This window comes from Globicephala melas, chromosome 3, assembly GCF_963455315.2.
Source record: "Globicephala melas chromosome 3, mGloMel1.2, whole genome shotgun sequence".
Lineage (NCBI taxonomy): Eukaryota > Metazoa > Chordata > Mammalia > Artiodactyla > Delphinidae > Globicephala > Globicephala melas.
In genome coordinates this window covers 59,991,435-60,010,992 of record NC_083316.1, presented here as the reverse complement: position 1 = coordinate 60,010,992, position 19,558 = coordinate 59,991,435, and the positions used below count along the sequence as shown (strand labels likewise).

Here is a 19,558-nt window from a genome sequence, read left to right as displayed (position 1 = left end):
ATGTCACTCTCACTTTGTCCCAGATTACCCTTCCCCCTCCCCGTGTGGATAGGGAGGGTGGGAGGGAGGGAGACAAAAGAGGGAAGAGATATGAGGATATGTGTACATGTATAGCTGATACACTTTGTTATAAAGCAGAAACTAACACACCAGTGTAAAGCAATTATACTCCAATAAAGATGTAAAATAAATAAATAAATAAATAAAGTCTATTTTGTCTGATATGTGTATTGCTACCCCTGCTTTTTTTTCCATTTCCATTTGCATGGAATATCTTTTTCCTTCCCTTCACTTACAGTCTCTGTTGTCTTTATCTCTGAAGTGAGTCTCTTGTAGGCAGCAAATAGATGGGAATTTTTTTTTTTAAATCAATTCAGCCACCTTATGTCTTTTGATTGGGGCGTTTAGTTCATTTACATTTAAAGTGATTATAGATAGGTATGTACTTATTGCCATTTTGTTATTTGTTTTCTGGTGGTTTCTGTAGTTCTTCTCTATTCTTTTCTTTTAAACTCTGTGGTTTGATGATTTTGTTTAGTGTTATGTTTGGGTTCCTTTCTCTTCTTTATCTTTTTTTAAATTTTTGGTTTGTGGTTACTATGAAGTTTATACACATACATATATATAGATCTCAACGTATCTCTAGCCCTAGTCATTTAAATTCAAATACACTGTAAAAGCTCTACATGTTTTACTCCCCCTCCACATTTTGTTTTTGATGTCATATTTTACAACTTTTTGTGTATCCCTTAATAACTTATTGTAGCTATAGTTGATTTTATGACTTTTGCCTTTTAACCCTCAACTAGCTTTTTAAGTGGTTGATCCACTGCCTTTACCATATACACTTGTCCCTTGGTATCCATGGGAGAAGGTTCCAGGGCCTGCTGTGGATACAGAAATCTGCAGACACTCAAGTCCCATAGTCAGCCCTCTGTAACCACAGATCCACATCTGTGCGTTCAACCAACCTCAGATCATATAGTACTGAATGTACTTATTGAAAAAAACATTCATGTATAAGTTTAAACCTGTGTTGTTCAAGGGTCAAATGTATTTGCCTTTACTAGTGAGATTTTTCCCTTCATGTATTTTCTTATTTCTTGTTATTGCCTTTGTTTGGTTTTGTTTTTGCTGGGTTTTTTGTTTTGTTTTGTTTGTTTTGGTAAAGAAGATCCTTTAACATTTCTTGTGAGTTTAGTGGTGATGACCTCTTTTAGTTTTTGTTTATTGGGGAAATTCTTTCTCTCTCCTTCATTTCTGAAGGATAACTTTGCCTGGTACAGTATTCTTGTTTGTAGGTTTTTGTTTGTTTTGTTTTTGTTTATGTTTTTCCTTTCAGCAGTTTAAATGTATCATGCAACTCCATTCTGGCCTGCAAAGTTTCTGCTGAAGTATCAGCTGGTAGCCTCATGGAGGTTCCCTCAAATGTGACTCTTTGTTTTCCCCTGTTGCCTTTAAAATTCTCTATCTTTAAATTTTGCCATTTTAATGATGACATGTTTTGGTGTGGGTCTCTTTGGGTTCATTTTGTTTGGGACTCTCTGTGCTTCTTGGACCTGGATATGTTTCTTTTCCCAGGTTATGGAAGTTTTCAGCCATTATTTCATCAAACATATTTCCCCTTTCTTTCTCTTCTTCTAAACCCCTATAATGCTAATGTTAGTACACTTGATGTTGTCCCAAAGGTCCCTAAACAATTTCTTTTTTTTTTTTTTTTGCGGTACGCGGGCCTCTCACTGTTGTGGCCTCTCCCGTTGCAGAGCACATGCTCCAGACGCGCAGGCTCAGCGGCCATGGCTCACGGGCCCAGCCGCTCCGTGGCATGTGGGATCTTCCCGGACCGGGGCACGAACCCGTGTCCCCTGCATCGGCAGGCGGACTCCCAACCACTGTGCCACCAGGGAAGCCCACGATTCCTATTTTTAAAAACTTTGTCTTGTGGATATTCTGATTGGGTGATTTCCACTATTCTGTCTTCCAGGATGCTTATGTGTTCTTCTGTATCACCTAATCTGCTGTTGATTCCCTTTAATGTATTTTTCATTTCAGTAATTATATTCTTCAGCTTGATTGGTTCTTTTTATACTTTCTAATTCTTTGTTGAAGCTTCACTGTGTTCCTCTATTTTTCTCCAAAGTTCAGTGAGCGTTTTAATGACTGTTACTTTGAACTGTTTATCATAAAAGTTACTTATGTCCACTTCATTAGGGTTCTCCCACCCTGGAGGTTTTACCTTGTTCTTTCATTTGGAACATTTTCCTCATCTTCTTTGACTTTCTGTGTTTGTCTCTATGAATTAGGCAAAACAGGTACCTCTCCTGGTCTTCAAGGTGTGCCCTTATGTAGGAGTGCTTCCACGCAGTCTGTATATGTTGAAGCCAGAGTTAGATTAGGGGGCATGCTGGTGCAGCCTCGGTAGGCTGGACAGAACACCAGGCACTTTTCAATATGCTGTTTCTGTGCTGGCACTCAGAGCGAGTAAGTATATGCATGAACCCTTTAAGAGGGCGTCTGGGTTTCCAACAGCCCTCTGGCTCTCCTGGTAGTAAGCCCCACTGGTTTTCAAAAAGCAGTTAAGTAGGCTCATCTTCCTGGTGCTGGTCCCCAAGCCTGGAGTGCCCAATGTGGGGCTTGAAGCCCTTGCTCATTAGGGAGGACCTCCATGTTTGTGACCTTCCTTTCCGCCTGTGGGTCACACACTGGGGGTATGGGCGCAGACTAGATCACTTCTCTTTCCCTCCTCCTTGTCTTTATGTGGTTTTTCCTTTATATTCTTTTTTTTTTTTTTTTTTTCAGTATGTGGGCCTCTCACTGTTGTGGCCTCTCCCGTTGCGGAGCACAGGCTCTGGACGCACAGGCTTAGCGGCCATGGCTCACGGGCCCAGCCGCTCTGCGGCATGTGGGATCTTCCCGGACCGGGGCACAAACCTGTGTCCCCTGCATCGGTAGGCGGATTCTCAACCACTGGGCCACCACCAGGGAAGCCCCTTATATCCTTTTTTAAAAGATTTTATTTTATTGAACTATAACTGATTTACAATGTTGTGTTAGTTTCTGCTGTACAGCAAAGTGATTCAGTTATATATGTATGTATATATGTATACATACATATATATATATATTCTTTTTCATATTCTTTTCCATATTCTTTTCCATTATGGTTTATTACAGGATACTGAATATAGTTCCCTGTGTTATACAGTAGGACCTTGTTGTTTATCCATTTTTCCTTTATATCCTTAATTTTATAAAAGCTGTTCTGCTAGTCCTCAGGTCATTCTCAGAGAGAGTTGTCCTATATGTTGGTGTAGTCTTGGTGTGTCCTTGGCAGGAAGTGAGCTCAGGGTCTTCCTACTCTGCCATCTTGATCCTGCCTACTCAAAATGTTTTATTGTACAAATTTAATGCCTTTTCCAACTTAACTAAGCACTTATCATACACAGTGGCCTTAACTTTTACAGTTGAAGGTCCACCAGCAAAATTAGCACAGATTGTTTTCCTTCTTCACAATGTCACAGAAGATTCGTTCTTACTGTAGATCTTAGCAACTTCACCATACAATTTTTTTCTTTCTTTATTGAGAACTTTCACCTTTTCACTTAAAGAAAGCACTTTATAGCTTCTCTGGCATATCTGAATTGCTAGTATCACTACTCTTGAGCTTTTGGGCCATTATTAAGTAAAATAAGGGTGACTTGAACACAAGCACTATGGTACTAGACAATCTGGTAACTGAGATGGCTACTAAGTGACTAAAGGGCAGGATATACTGGACAAAGTGATGGTTCACATGCCAGGTGGAATGGTGCAAGATTTCGTCATGCTACTCAGAACAGCATGTAACTTAAAAGTTATGAATTATTTCTGGAATTCTCCATTTAATATTTTCAGACTGCAGTTGACTACAGGTAACTGAAATTGCAAAAAAACGAAACTGTGGATAAGGGGGAGACTACCGTATCATTTAACCTTAAAAAAAAAAAAAAAGGCCCCGATCACAGAAATGCCTTGGTTTACATCATCTGATCCAACCAGAAGCTCTGTGACGTCTCTACCAGTTATGATGTTCAGATTACAGAGACGCAAATTTTAGTGACCAAATGCAAGGTGCTTGGAACAGTAAATTCAGCATAGTTTCCAGAAAACAGAAATGGATTTGCTGACCAAATAGAAGAATGAGCGATGAACTCTGCCACCAGGCAATAGCAAACTGGACAGAACCAGCAGGATTTTGCCCTATAAAGAAGGCTTCAGGGTAGTAGAAATAACACAGACCCATAGATTTGTAGATCTTTTCAAGGATTAGTCTGTCTCCCTAATACATGACTAGACTACAGCTAAGATTATTCTAACCCTTTTTAACAGATGACAATTTATCTTCTCTAACTATATTCATAAGGAGCTATGCTCAATAACTTTTCTACTGAGACACATCATTTAATAGCAGGAAATACAACTAATGCAACCTTTCATGCCACACCCCAGAAAATTTACACTTTTAGAATAAGTTAGAATAAGACCCTAAGGACCCAAACCCTTTTTTCTATTCTTAGAACTAGTATGATAAATGAAAGAATTCCAGAAAGGAAGGTCAGCGGTTGTTTGTCATGTTTGCTGCTCTGTTAAAGCTATCCGAGGCCTTGCAGTTGTGTCTCTGATTACTCTGAATAGGATCTTGCTTCACCTTTGAAAACTCTATTATATGAGTTTGGAAAACTGGATGGTAAAATATTACGAGAAAAATTATATCCTTTAAAACACTCTTAAGGAACCATTTCTCCTAAAAAAATAAAGTAAGCTTAACCACTCTTTTACACTCTGCATTTAACAAAATTTCAAGCCCTAATCTTAACAGAATATATATAGTGAATGAAATGCATGTACCAAACCCCAAAGTTAAATGATTGCAGTTCAAACAAACCTGAAGCCCCCGACAACAGATTTCGTGATATTACCATCGAAGTTTTCACTTCTGTCATTACCATGGCTGCTACAAGTGTAGACACCTTAACATTTTAATATAATAAGCTCTATGGTTGGGGAAAAGCTCGTCAAGTAGTTACACTGACATATTTTAAAGCATACAATTGTCTCATTGTCATGTCACTGGCTAAAATATGCTTTAGAGGATTTTTTTCAAGACTATTTTTAGTATTACTGGACCATAAATTTTCCAATGGGGAGAGATCAAAACCTTCAGAATAATCATGTTCTAAGCATGTAAAGCCATTAAACACTGCAATGCCCTTCATATTTTAGCTGGTTATGCATTAGGGCAGATCATCTCATGACTCTTACTTAAAAGTGGAAAAAAAAAGTATAGTCTTTTTGGCATCAAATTTGTGGTCAGGAAATTATGTCATTTAGTAGAGTATTGAAACAGTTATATAAGGCATTTTATTTAACATGAAAAAGAAATCGATTTTAGTGGTTATAAACATTTCAAAAACAAAGGCTGGCACAAAGCTATGGAACCATTTCCCCACTAAGCTTATGAACCTCAGAGGTATTGCTCGCAATATTAGTTTCTTCCTGTAATTCATTTCTGCCAAGCATAATGAAATTCTCACTTTTCAAACAGAGCAGAAAGAGAAACTTGAAACTGTGCTTCATGTATCATCACCAACATGTTCAAAATTTAATAAGAATAAAAGAATAGGAACACACATCTCAAAATGTCGTGTTCCCTTAAAAAATAGTTATCCTAGCGCTCTCCACAGTTGTAAATGGAGGTAAATTCTCAAACCCACTCAGTTGTTAACTCCTAGACCTTTCTATCAATTTTCTCTGGGCCTCCTTGATCACTGTTTGAAGCCTTTAAAATATGTCTCTACCAGCAACTTAGGAGTGAACTCCTGGGTAACACCTATAGGTGTGCATTTTCTTGAAGGTGGTAAGAGCCATAGAGAACATTCAAAGCTTATCTAGGAGGTTACGATGAGGGTTTAGGACTACTGGAATTAGTGGACACCCCAGATTTAAACTTGGCAGATGGTTCAGATGTTTTATTAAATTACATGGGCTAACTGGTGTTTGATGTATTTGTTTTTTGGGTATATATGGGTTATTTAGGTTGACCTAGGGGACATAAATGCCAAAGAGAATTCCTTACTGCCTCAAGTAAAAATAAATTTTATTACAGAGAGGAAAAAGACTAATAAAGAAATTAATGTATCTAAGCTTGCATATACTTATTTTAATTACCCAAGTTTTCTGTTCTTTATAGTCACACAACTAGGTACCAAGGAGAACTGTCCTGTGTGACTCCATAGAGTCTCAGGGATGCGGGATTCAAACCTGCCATCACGTGATTTATAGGCCTGTCAAGTCTTATTCACTTGCACCAAAGCTACAAAAGCGGTAAGAAAACAATTCTTACAAACTACAGACTACTGATTGGGAAGTAATAAAAAGCAGGGGTGTCAATAATAGCTTTTACGGTTCCAATCGAATGCCATAACATGATCATGGGCAAGGAATGACAATCCTTAACTCATAATCTTTACTAAATAACCTTTAAGATTAGCCCAATAAGGGACAGGTTCAAAATATGACATACACTGTACCTATGATGAAACAGGAAGGTACAGTCAAACTAGCTTCAAGATGCTTTGAGATACTTTGCATGGACTGGGGACAAGACAGCCAGAAAAGCTCCATGGAAAACTGGCAGATGGTAACACCAGAATTAAGAGCAACACTGACTGACTTTTAGTGGATTTTTCATCATATCAGGCATTTTTACAAGGATACAAGTTAAGAGTTTTGCTGAGATTTGGATAAGGAAAATTTGCATCTTCTAGAAGTATCCATTTCCTTCATATGATCCATTACTCACTGTTGACTTTATTGATATTGCCTTGGATTTCTGCTTGTGTCAGCAATTCTTCATATGCATCTCTTTCTTCTTCTGAAATACAGTTATTCTGCAAAACAAAGGCTTCATTGATTCCTGAAGTTAAATATTTCCAAAGCTCGATATTCAAAAGCAAAAACTTAAAGAGTGCTAAAAACCACTTGCTAATATTCATGTAAACTCAATACAAGCATTTAAGAGTGCCTGATCTGTGCAGGGCACTAGGGTTAGCTAAGCCGGCAAGGGTTACAAAGATGAACAACAGACCCAGTGACTCTCTGTAAAAGCCTAACTGTCTAATGTGCAAAACATTAGGTTGGACCACTTGATATTGACATTTTTTTGTAGATCAAAACCAGATGATTATTGGCAATTTCATCTGATTCAGTCTAATAAAATCAAGAACACAAATAACAAATACACACAGCAGAACAAAATATATTCTAGGGAAGTACATACTTGGTTAGAAAGAAAACTTTAAGAAGAGACAACAGTTGAGGAGGGCCTGAAGAAGAGAGTAATATTCAAGGCGGAGAGGAGACAACAGGATTTGGTCACAAAGGTGGGAAACTTGGCATGTCGGGCTATAGCACATAGTGTATGTCTAGGGTTAGCCAAAAAGATGGGGAGGTAGGTTGGGAATCCTGGAGCCTTTTAATGCCAACAGGAGGACCTGTACTTGCAGTAGGGAATCAGGGGAGGTTTTTGGTGGGATGACATCAGATCTGTAGCTAAAGATTAATTTTGCAACCTTAGCTCTGAGAGGGGGTGGCCTGGAGAATGATAGGAAGCAGTGGGGCCCATGGGGAAGGTGCTGAGACAGCCCTGAGACAAGGTCAGGAGGGGCAGGGCCGAGGCAAGGGCGGTGAAACTAGAAGGTAGGTGATGGAGGTCAGCCTGTCAAGAAAAGGCAGAAGACAGTGATGGATGGGACATGGGGGACATAAAAAGCAACAATGTGGGAGTCATTCCAAAGGGAAGTCAGCAAGAGGCATGCACAGGAGAAAGGCAGGGTGAGGATGAGCACGCTTCTGATGTGGTAGGGGGCAAAGCCAGTGGGACACAGAGATGAAGGTATCTGGAGGAGCTTTAGTGGGGCCTGGTATCAAGCTGACAGCTGATTTCTTCAACAAGTGGATGAGCTCAATGGAGGAAGAACAGAGAGAGGAGTGATTCAATGACAGACTTGGAAGAATCCCTATATTTGGAGGGAGGAATAGGCAGAGACATTAAAAGATGCAGAAGAGAACCACAAGCATAGAAGGCAGGCGGGGCAGCGTGAGGCAAGTGTGCCAATGTTGGCAGAAGCCACCCACTGAGAAAAGGTTGGGATAAACGGGTTACTTTGGGTAATAGAGCTGAAGCTGATATGGCAAGAGTTGAAGGAGAGGAAAGTTGGCGAGGAAGTGGAATCTCGGAGTGCAACGTTTTTAATAAGACAGGAGATGGGATATATGAAGTGAGGGTCAGTAGCCGGCTGCCTTGTCGAGGAGAGAAACCACTTCCTCAAATATGAGGGGAAACTATGGGGAAAATATGAGGAAAGCAGATTCAAAAACATCTTCTCTAAACTTCACCACACCCAATTATTAGCCTCTAGTAATAAATCTGAAGGTAAGTCGCCTAATACAAGGTTGGTGATACCCAACAAGGGAAGATCTTTATTTGCTGCTTCTACACCTTCTAGGTAAGTTTTCAACATGACCTTCCATCCTTATGACCTGTAATATTCATCATAAAAAGAAACCTAATTTCCTTATGGAGTGCATGGTCTTCTTCAACCCTTACATTTCACCCAAACCAATGGCCTGTGGCTAGAGAGACCACAGCCAGCAAATTTAAAAGTATCCCTTGCTGGGAGTTCCCTGCTGGCGCGGTGGTTAAGAATCCACCTGCCAATGCAGGGGACACGGGTTCGATCCCTGGTCTGGGAAGATCCCACATGCTGCGGAGCTACTGAGCCCGTGTGCCACAACAACTGAGCCCACGTGCCGCAACTACTGAAGTCCACGTGCTCTAGGGCCTGCGTGCTGCTACTACTAAAGCCCATGCTCCGCAACAAGAGAAGCCACTGCAATGAGAAGCCCGCACACCGCAACAAAGAGTAGCCCCTACTTGTCACAACTAGAGAAAGCCCGCGTGCAGCAACGAAGACCCAACGCAGCCAAAAATAAGTAAAATTAAAAAATAAAATCACTTGTAACATTACAGCTTTTTCAAACTAGCAATGCATAACTATGCTTATTACTGTATTGATCACTCAGAATCTCATTGAATACCTTCAGCCTTGCATTTTCCTCTTTTCTCTTCTTGGCTTCCCAGAGTTCCTTCTGATATTCCTGTGCAAGGTTGTCATCCACTAAAGTCAAAACTGCATTTGGGTTTCTTAGTGTTATAATGGTCTGCTCGGTTATTCCTTTTTCGATAGCTTCATTAATGGCTATAACTGCAGCATGCACTGCAAAGTAAAGAGAAAAAAAGAACTTTATCAACAAAAGACAACATGGGCAGGTGTACTGGCCCTGCAGAACTTAAGCAGTTTTACTTTCTTTCTTGGGGTCCGATAAAGCATTCAAAAAAGAGACCTCAGACACATCACAGAGCATCCCTCTGACAACCTCCCCATCTGCCCATCTATCTTGGGTCCTGTCTCGGTGTCTGTTATGTAATGCCTATTCATTTATTCGACTTGCACTGAACGTCTAAAATGAATCAAGTACTATGGGTTGACATGGAAAGACTCACAGCAGTGAGTACCCTGCCACTGAAATTTAAGGACGTAGCAGAGAAATGTTCTGGAGAATGAAGACATTTCTCTAACGTCTTAAATCACATTACACAAGTGGATGTCTAGAGTCCAAAGTTAATTACTTGGTTATGTTCTGATGTGCTCAAACTAACCATCTATAATACATATAATAAAAAATTTTAGGGTGCTTATAATATCTTCTAAATATTCTATTTCTTATAACCAAAATCAAGAATAGGTTAAGTCTCACGTCATCGGCAAGTTTGAATTTTAAGTAGACTTACGTGCAGCTTCATCCACGGACAGCTCATTAGCCAGAATACCACCTATTTTGCTGAAAGATGGCATCTGTATTCCATATTTCTCAAGCTCCTTTCTCATATTACTGATTTCCTCTTCTGAAAAAGAACAACAATAAAAAAATCAATGAAAGCCACAGAGATGGAGGCAGGAATGAATATATTTGTGTTATGAAATGTCTTCATCAAGAACACGGGGTCAGTTCTAAACAAGAAACTTAGGAAGAAGCCAGCCTTGGTTTCTCATTTCACAAATGTGGGGAAACAGAAACCCTATAGAGTATAAACAAGATAAAAAGCAAGTTTTCTCCTCTGATCAATATAAGAAAAAAAAAAGGGAATCAATAATATCGAAATGAAAAAAAAATATTGCTACATTTTCTTAATAACCATATTATAAAAAAATTATCAAGATAAGGAATAGTACCTGTGAAGTCTACTTTGCCCAACAAATCCTGGATCTGGGGTGCAATTCCTAGTTTGAACAGATACAAACTGAAAGAGAAACCATAAAACTGTCAGGAACTTTATCATGTAGATCTTAGAGCTAGAAATTACATAAATCTTAAGGGCTTTTTTAGTTGAGAAACACCAAAGAGATCATCTCATCTAATCCATTCATCTTACAGATGAGGAAACTGAGTCCCGAGGTAACACAGTCCCTAGTGGGACCAGGACTAGAAGCCCAGTCAGTGTCCCAAAGACTGGTCCTCTGTAGTACACAGCACTTCCACAGGGCCAACTAACCTAATCACCCAGTTGTAGGGAGAAAAAGAAACACAATTAACACAAAAGAGCAAGCAACAAACGCAGTAAACATTTCTTTGGATATTATCAACACATGATTTTAATTTGTTTAGCATATAGCTCAAATTATATTTTCCTTTTCATTCCTATATACGCCTCCAAGTACCATATAACCCTTGAGGAAACATTTGTTTTATACATTCTGAAACAGTAAATAGAGTAGCAAGACTACTGGTGGATGGAATGATGTTAAAGACAAACCATGATGTGGATATATTAATAAATGGAAGATGCAGAGCAAAGTGTACACATTTTTAAAAAATTCAATAGGAAGCAATGATGGTCCCCAACCAGCCTATAATTGGACGAAAGAAGCTGGAGTCTGACATCTAAATTCTACCAAAGAAGATGAAAATATATGGTTATATGACTTTTCACTTCATCACTGAGCCATAGTTTCTGATCCATATTTGTCTTAACCTTCCCAGCCCCCAAGATTAATTCTACAGCCCAACTAAAAAATTCTGTATTTACTTAATATCAGTTCTGACAGATTTATAACTTAGGAGATTTAATAAGAAGTTAGAATTACATATAACATATATGGGAAAATGAACGGAGAATGATTTTGATGGTTTGAAGTACTTCAAGACTCACTTCAGATGTTGATGTGAGATAGATCTTAGTTCATAAAATATAAAATTTCATTAAAGGAGCTAAGATCAAGCCTTCTTAAGGGAATGAAAACCTTAAAATGAATGATTAATCAGTGTAAGCGGCATGCACTGAAATTAAATTTTTTGACCATCTGTAAAAAATAATCACTTAGAAAAGCAATATGTGATCAAAGTTAAAAATTAGTGATCCATGGTTAAAAAAATACATTAGGAAATCATCACCTGGAGTTAAACACTAAATATTTTGATATAAATCCTTTTAATGTTGTTTCTACAAATATCTATTCCATAAACTTATAGTATTCTATAATATGAATGTACTATAATTTACTTAACCAGTTGCTGAGCATTTAGATGGTCACTAATTATCCACTATAACAAATAATGTTGCAGTGAACCTACATATATAGATACACCTTTGTGCATATATCTTATTCATCACATAAATCCCTATAAACAAAACTGTCAAATTGAAAGGATATATGCACAAAGCTTTCAATCTATTTTATCAAACTGTGTTCTTGGAAAGAGATTATACTCATCTATTCTCTGTGAGTAAAGGATTAACAAAACCCCTTTCCCTTCTGCAATAGAAGGTGACGTTTAACTTTCTAGCTCTGTTCCCCCAAGAACGCAATAAAGGTATACTGACAACCATGCTACCAGGCACCATGGCTTAGGAGAAAAGCAACCTCTGACTGGGAAATTTCATCTTGACTAGAAGGAATCATAAATAGGCTTTATACATTTCAGGTGTTCCTAAGTTCAGTGACTCTTATAACTGGCACACTTCTCGCAGGAAACTTGGAAGCCACGCTATGGAGCTGTTGCAATAGATACTGGCTCCTGGGGACTGAGGTTTACAGCCAGGGAGCCTTCTGCAACTACCAATATGAGTCTCACTCCTTCTCACCCAAGTTATCACCTGGCGTACCAAAGAGAACAGCTTCTAGATGGCTGTGTGGACAACTACATGGGGTGTTGGGAAGCCTCCCACTGAAGAGCAAATACTTGATGCTGTCCTGCTGGCAGGTTGCATTTCCTGGCTGGCTCTATCCTTCTGAGCATCTGCTAACCAATGTGACATAAGGCAGGCAGTCATGAGAGTCTGAATGTTTAATTGAACCTAAGACCCAGGTGATGGGCATGGCCCCATTCTACCACCAATCCATGAAAACGCCATTTTCTGTGTCCCCTTAACAGCACCCGACTCTATCAATGAAAACCTTACCTATCGGTAGCCAAAAAATGTCATTTAAGTCTACATTACATTTTGTTCATTGTGAGGGTAAGCATTTTTCATTCTCGTATTTGGCCATTTCCATTTCTTCCAGGAAATGCATATTAATGAATTTTTGAATTTTCAAGCTTGTTTTCTGGGGGGATTTACCTTTCTCTGGTTTTCCCCTCTTTTCCCTCAAAACCACAACCAAAGGACAATGAACAAATGACATTTTAAACATACGGTAATTTTAATTTTACTACTAAATTCCAATATGATATCCATATCTTATTCACAAGGGAAAAACATATTAGACTCTGAAAGTCATTCAATGTAAAACAGACATTATGTATTCATCATTCAAAGCTAGAAAGACAGGATACATTCTTTAGTTTATTTTTATTTTTAAAAAAATTTATTTTTTTTGGCTGCATTGGGTCTTCGTTGCTGCGTGCAGGCTTTCTCTAGTTGTGACAAGCAGGGGCCACTCTTCGTTGCGGTGTGCGGGCTTCTCATTGCGGTGGCTTCTCTTGTTGTGGAGCATGGGCTCTAGGCGTGCAGGCTTCAGTAGTTGTGGCGAATGGGCTCTAGAGTGCAGGCTCAGTAGTTGTGGCGAATGGGCTGAGTTGCTCTGTGGCATGTTGCGTCTTCCCGGACCAGGTCTCGAACCCGTGTCCCCTGCCTTGGCAGGCGGATTCTTAACCACTGCACCACCAGGGAAGCCCCCATTCCTTAGTTCAAATTCTAGGTCTTTAGAGACTGTCAAGGATATAAAACTATACAGCCGCTAAAGACTTTACTACCAAAGGTTCATGCCAAACAAGTCACTGTAATTAAAACTAGTATGCTGACATTTCCAAGACCATAATATTTTATGAACCAATTCACTATTTATCACATGGGAAAAATATTCCAGGTAAAAGGGAGCTCATGCCATGTGGAACAAATAAAATGTCAAGCTAGTCACACGTTCCTTTCTAGTAACAGGAATGACAAAATTCAACAGAATTAAACAGACAGGTATGGCAAAGCTACAAAAGAATTCTAGGAAAATAAAATCAAGCCATACTTGAAAAAATAAAAATAGATCCATAAATTATCAAAAATGTATCATTTTATTACTTCCATTCTTTCACAGTACCTGTAGTTTGTAGTTTCTTCTTCCCTTTTACAACTAGATTTAAAAAAACAACTGAACTGACAAAAAATAAATAAAAATAATTCAGTGGGAAAAACTTTGAAAAGGCAACAGTAAAATTTAACTAGGGGACACCCATAAAATGTCTTCTAACAAATTTTATATATGTGTGTATTTATGATGTGTATTGCATTAATATTCTGCTAGTTTTAACATACTTTAAACTTCTATTCTTGCATCAAAGCCTAAGCTAATGAATACTTACTATCCTTAATATATTTCTACTTCTATTTCCCCACCTATGTAATGTTGAGATAATCTAGAATTTTAGATGCATTTTTTAAAAATAAATTTATTTATTTATTTTTGGCTGCGTTGGGTCTTCATTGCTGCACGTGGGCTTTCTCTAGTTGCAGCGAACAGGGGCTACTCTTCGTTGCGGTGCGCGGGCTTCTCACTGTGGTGGCTTCTCTTGTTGCGGAGCATGGGCTCTAGGCGCATGGGCTTCAGTAGTTGTGGCATGCAAGCTCAGTAGTTGTGGCTCACGGGCTCTAGAGCGCAGGCTCAGTAGTTGTGGTACACGGGCTTAGTTGCTCCGTGGCATGTGGGATCTTCCCGGACCAGGGCTCAAACCCGTGTTCCCTGCATTGGCAGGTGGATTCTCAACCACTGCACCACCAGGTAAGTCCCCTAGATGTATTTTTAAATTTTCCTATTATGCACCAAAAGTTTAGATAACTAAATTTGATTAGTTTCTTTTCTAAATTAATCGACATCCAATTTTCCTCTTTCTTAGTTTTATCTTTGGTTTTGCTATGTATAAGCATATTTGCTAAATAGATGAAATGAATGACTCACTAAGTGCCCATATTTTACTAGTTTCATTTGTTCCTTGGGTGTTCGTTCTGTTTGTTGAATGTAATTCCTCTTTCATAGCGTTGGTTTCCTTCAAATGTCTGGTATTTCCTGATTTGGGGAAATCTTAAGGTTTGACTTGTTTGACTTGTTGCTTGTCACTGTTGATTGCAGGTCCCCATGACAGAAGCCAGCCTTAGGGAGACAGTAGGGGAACAACGGGGCTGATGCCCAGAGGGTGCCTGGTGTCTTGTCTTCTTAGATGGGGTTCCCTGTGTCTTCCTGCAGTCATTAGCTACCTTGGGTACTCGTGTGCTACCCTGCCATCAGCAACTACACTTGCTGCCTTAGGGAAGGAGCAGAGGGCTCAGTGGGTCTAAGCCCAATTCTGCTAGCTTAGGGGCTCTCCTTTTCCATCTCTGCTTGGAGCAAACCCCACAGCAGCTCTGAGCTCTGCTGCAATGGCTCAGTGGTTTCTGGGCTGTGGTCTTCTGTCTTATTTCTCAGTCAATCCAAACCTATCTGTTTGCTTTCTGTCAAGGGTTATCTAATTTTCTGATCAATGGATAGCATTCTTTCTTACTGTAGATGATTAAAAAAACAAAACAAAACCTACTGCTTTAGCCATTTCATGTCAGTTTTGTAAAGAGAAAGACAATCATGCTCAAATATCTTGACAAAACTGTTTCCACCGCATCTCCTTTGTTTGCCCGGTCATTCATTTAATTATTAGTTATGGAATATCTACTGTACAAAAAATATTTTACTCTACTGTGCTGTCCCTAAAATAAAGGTATTTAGTCTTCCACAAAACATAGGTTTGTTGGTAATATGAACTAACTTAATTACACTAACAAAAGTGTTAATGTTCCCCTATGGTACTAAAGAAATTAGAAGACTATTTCTGATCATACTTTTTACTTCTCCACTGTATGCTGTATAATTGTATGCTGTATAATGTAAATCTCACAATAAGCAAACATCCTGGTTTAACTAAAAGTTACCACAAGGTGGAGCTGAGAAGTTAGTTACCTTTTGAATAGAAAAATTGAGTTAGATTTATCTCAAATCAGCTTTTCCTAAGCTAGTCAGGATCAGGTAGAAATCTCATTTGCCTTCACACAGTTTCACCAAAAATGTTTTTTTAAATGTTAACGTGTATTTTTTATTTGGCTTAAGATCTCAACATTTACTTTATCTCTGAGGTTGAAGTTCGAAAAGATGACTTTTCATAGTGTGGGAGTTATATACCGAATCCGTGTGGGAGGTGCTTCCAAGCAAGTTAGTCTAAGGGGCAAATGTTTACTGAGGAAACTGAACTTATTCAGTATTCCCATGATGAAAAGAACCAACAATAGCAGCCCACTCCTTCCCAAGCATTTAAATTCAAATGAGGGAATTCATTACCTGAAGTATATAGGAAATCCAGAATCTTAGTGGTAAAAATAAAAAAGAAGCCTGCCCAATCACCAATTTCTTGGAGCTCTTCAACGCTGAATTTATTAAGCAGCTTTAGTGCCTAATGGGCAACACAAAGAAGCTGACAGCATTCTAAAGGAAGCTGAGGAATTAATGTCACCATTGCTTCCCATGTATAAGAAAGCACTTGGTGTGAAATAGCTAGCTTTTTAGCACACTAAAGGTAGAGTACATTTGTGTTGCTGAGAGAGGCCAGTTACAGAGGGGTTGCCCTAAGGCAGCAAAAGCCTCACTGGCCCATGTGCTCCCATTTGTACTGATAATATCAGTTCAAGTATGGGAAGCAATAAAGAAAGTAAAACACACACACACACACACAAACCTATTAGAGTTTTTTTCTACTACTTTCAATATATACATTAAGAGGTGCTACAGTAATAAAACACAAACTTAAAAGGCAGAGGCTGAATTTATTTCAACTTTTCTGGAGCCCATCATACGTAGTTCATTTTATGCTATAACATGGGAGATGAATGTTTGTAAATCAAAGCCTCAGGGCTCACCAGAAAGAAGACGGAACTGGAGTCAAGCCCTGTATCCTGGCCACAGACTGGCAATATCTCGATGTGTGACTCTGCGCACGTCACATAACCTAATCCTTCAGTTCTCTCCTCTGTGAAATGAAGGATCTAGACTCAACATCCCAAGGTCCCTCCAGTTCTGAAGTTCTGGGATTCTTCCTTTATAAATATCCTAAGTATAACAGCTTAGAGACCTGTGCTGAAGTTCAAGTATGATGCCACTGTGCTTTTCATTTTCTGAGTAGTCTGGAAATATTGGACTCTCTTTGGAGGCCAATGACTGGCTGCCTCAGTAACAGTTCTGGGGCCACACAGCCTGGGTGTGAATCCCAACCCTGCCACTAGCTGTGTGACCTTGGCCAGACACTCTGTGCCTCAACTGCTGTGGTTATAAAATTAGACTAATAGCAGTGTGTACAGAAAAGGTATGTCGTGAGGATTAAATGAGATTATACCCGTAAAGTACTTGGAAGTGTCAGGCATGTAATTAAAAGCTCAGTAAGTGTTAGTCTTTGTTTTTATTATTGCTATTATCCTGGTACTTAAGTCTTCATACAAACCACTTATTAATAACCTATCACAGTGGTTTCCCCACTTTCAACGCTAAGAATCTTTTACTATTTCCCCTTACTGGCTCCATGTTTTAAATGGTTTTACCCACAGGACAAAATTGTGTTCCCATCTTACAGTCACACGTGTCCCTATTAATATCATGTCAAAATCCAGCATTCTATACCTAACTTTCAAGAAAAAGTAAAGGGAATCTTGAGGCAGTCTTATCATAGAAAAATAAGTTCAGTTAAACCAACTGAAAGGTTAAAAACACAAACTCCAGAGACTTCAAGTTGGAATCAATGGTGCATGTGCTGTGTTAGGTGACAAGACATGGTTTACAGCCTCAAACAGCTTAGAATTTAGTAGGATGGAAAGGTAGAGCCATAATACTAAATTGGGATAGGAAGAGGGAGAGAGAAGATGGTACAAACAGTGAATTTTGAAAGATATGGCAGGTGCAGCTGCCCTCCCTCACCTTAATCCCAAATCCTGCCACCTCTAGATCTCCCTCCTGAGAAAACAGGATTACAGTCTGTCCTTGGGGTTAAGGAACTATCTCTAGGAAGCTATTCATAAAGGCAAATATGTTCTCTGTCCGAGATGCAAGCAATCTGGTATAAGGCATCAATTGGTTTCTTAACAGGAAAAGGGTCCCAAGGGAAGGGAGTATAGGACGAGAAAACATATGCATTAACTTTGTACCTGAGGAACTGGTTCAAAGGCAACCTGGTTAGCAAAGCAGCCACCTGACCTTGTGGGAGAACTGGCAGAGGAAGCCTTCTTCACAAAACAGTCAGGGTACTTGGAACAGCTGGCCAACCAGAAGTGCGGCTGCCACCGCCATTTTCACAAATTCAAGCCTCGAAGGTGTGCTATTTGGGTATCTTCACTGCATTTGAAAACATGACCGCTGGACAGCAGCCACATAATCTGCAGCAGGAACAGTCATCCTTACCCAGACGGGAGGCAGGCATGCCTTTACCTTGTTGCTGTCAGTGTAGCAGAATCTTAACCGTCAAATAAACTTTATTCAGTAAGAAAGCAGAATCCAGAACCCTCATCCGTTAAGCTAGGAAAATTGTTACAAACACATGACCTTAAAAGGAATCCTTGAAGGGTAGCTGATTCTATACCTTAAGGCAGGAATAATCAGGGCAGGATCGGAACATCCTCTTGTGACCACAAAGCAAGGATATTTCCAAGAAATGTAAGGGATAGAGCTACAAGGACCAAGGAGCTGGCCAGAAAGAGGTCCCAGGACAAAACGGAAGCAATCTGGTTCATCAAAAAAGAAGACACTAATCTTGGTTAGATCTGAGAACGGCCTGGAGTTCAAAACGATGTTCAAAGGAGAACGGTGTGAAGTATACGAAAAGGAAGTTGCAATACAGAGATAAAATAAGACACACATAATATTTGTATGGATTTTAGTAAGTTGGGAAGTGTCATTAAAATACAGGGGCTTTGTTTTTTCTATGTCTGTCTATAGTATATAAATATGTGCTTGTTTTTGTACTATTTATACTACAAGAAAGAATAAAGACCAGGAACTCTGAGTAAGCCAAACAGTCGGGAAAACCACGGAAGTGTCCCAAGATAAGAACAGACTGAGGAGCACAGGTGGTGACAAAAATAGCCAGATGAAAAGAGGGTTCAGCACTGATGGTCACACTCAATAGCCAAGCAGAGAGAGGATCCAGAAACAGGATCCCACATGCTATCGGCCAAATGGTCCCAGAGAGCATCAAGCAGAGTCCATCCCTCATCTCCTGGGGGAGAAACCTCTAGAATGCCCAACTAATTTCAAGAAAATATTCAAAAGGCATGCATCAGTTTTTAATAATGTTAACACACCAGGCCAATACATCATGATGACAGGACAATGGGTTATGTGACACTGGCCAAGTAAGACATGGAAGAAAATCATTTCTGGGTGACAGGGGGTGGAGACTGGATGGTAAATAAAAACCTACCCAAAAGCCATAGACAGAAAAATGACAAGGTCTGGCTGATTTCACAAATCAAGTTGAGTCTGATGCCTGGTGGCCAAGGCTGGACTCACCTTAGGAGAAGAACCCAAACTGGCACCATGTTCTGACTGACAATTGATTGGTTAGAAACCAGATCTGTAACCTAGGTGGGTCTGAAGAGGTATTCTGTTTCTGGTAACCATGTGAGCTCTGGGTAGGTATCAAAATATTATAGCCCTAGGATGAGTCAAAATTAGTGGAGGGACTTCCCTGGTGGTCCAGTGGTTAAGAATCTGCCTTAGAATGCAGGGGATGTGGGTTTGATCCCTGGTTGGGGAACTGAGATCCCACATGCTGCAGGGCAACTTAGTTCACGTGCCACAACTACTAAGCCCGCATGCCACAACTAGAGAGAAGCCCGTGCACTGCAACGAAAGATCCTGCGTGTCGCAACTAAGACCTGAGCAGCCAAAAATAAATAAATAAA

General features: G+C 39.6%; 1 protein-coding gene across 3 annotated transcripts in view; it reads right to left on the bottom strand.

Moving 5' to 3' along the window:
• Positions 1 to 19,558, bottom strand: part of IQGAP2 (IQ motif containing GTPase activating protein 2) — a 286,377-nt gene that overhangs the window by 106,380 nt on the left and 160,439 nt on the right. For all 3 annotated transcript variants that reach the window (XM_060295905.1, XM_030846123.2, XM_060295906.1), the window contains exons 6-9: positions 10,335 to 10,402; positions 9,893 to 10,006; positions 9,139 to 9,317; positions 6,842 to 6,929 (exon numbers count right to left, since the gene is read on the bottom strand). In XM_060295905.1, the coding sequence (XP_060151888.1) occupies positions 6,842 to 6,929; positions 9,139 to 9,317; positions 9,893 to 10,006; positions 10,335 to 10,402 (449 nt within the window). The remainder of the gene's footprint in view (positions 1 to 6,841; positions 6,930 to 9,138; positions 9,318 to 9,892; positions 10,007 to 10,334; positions 10,403 to 19,558) is intronic.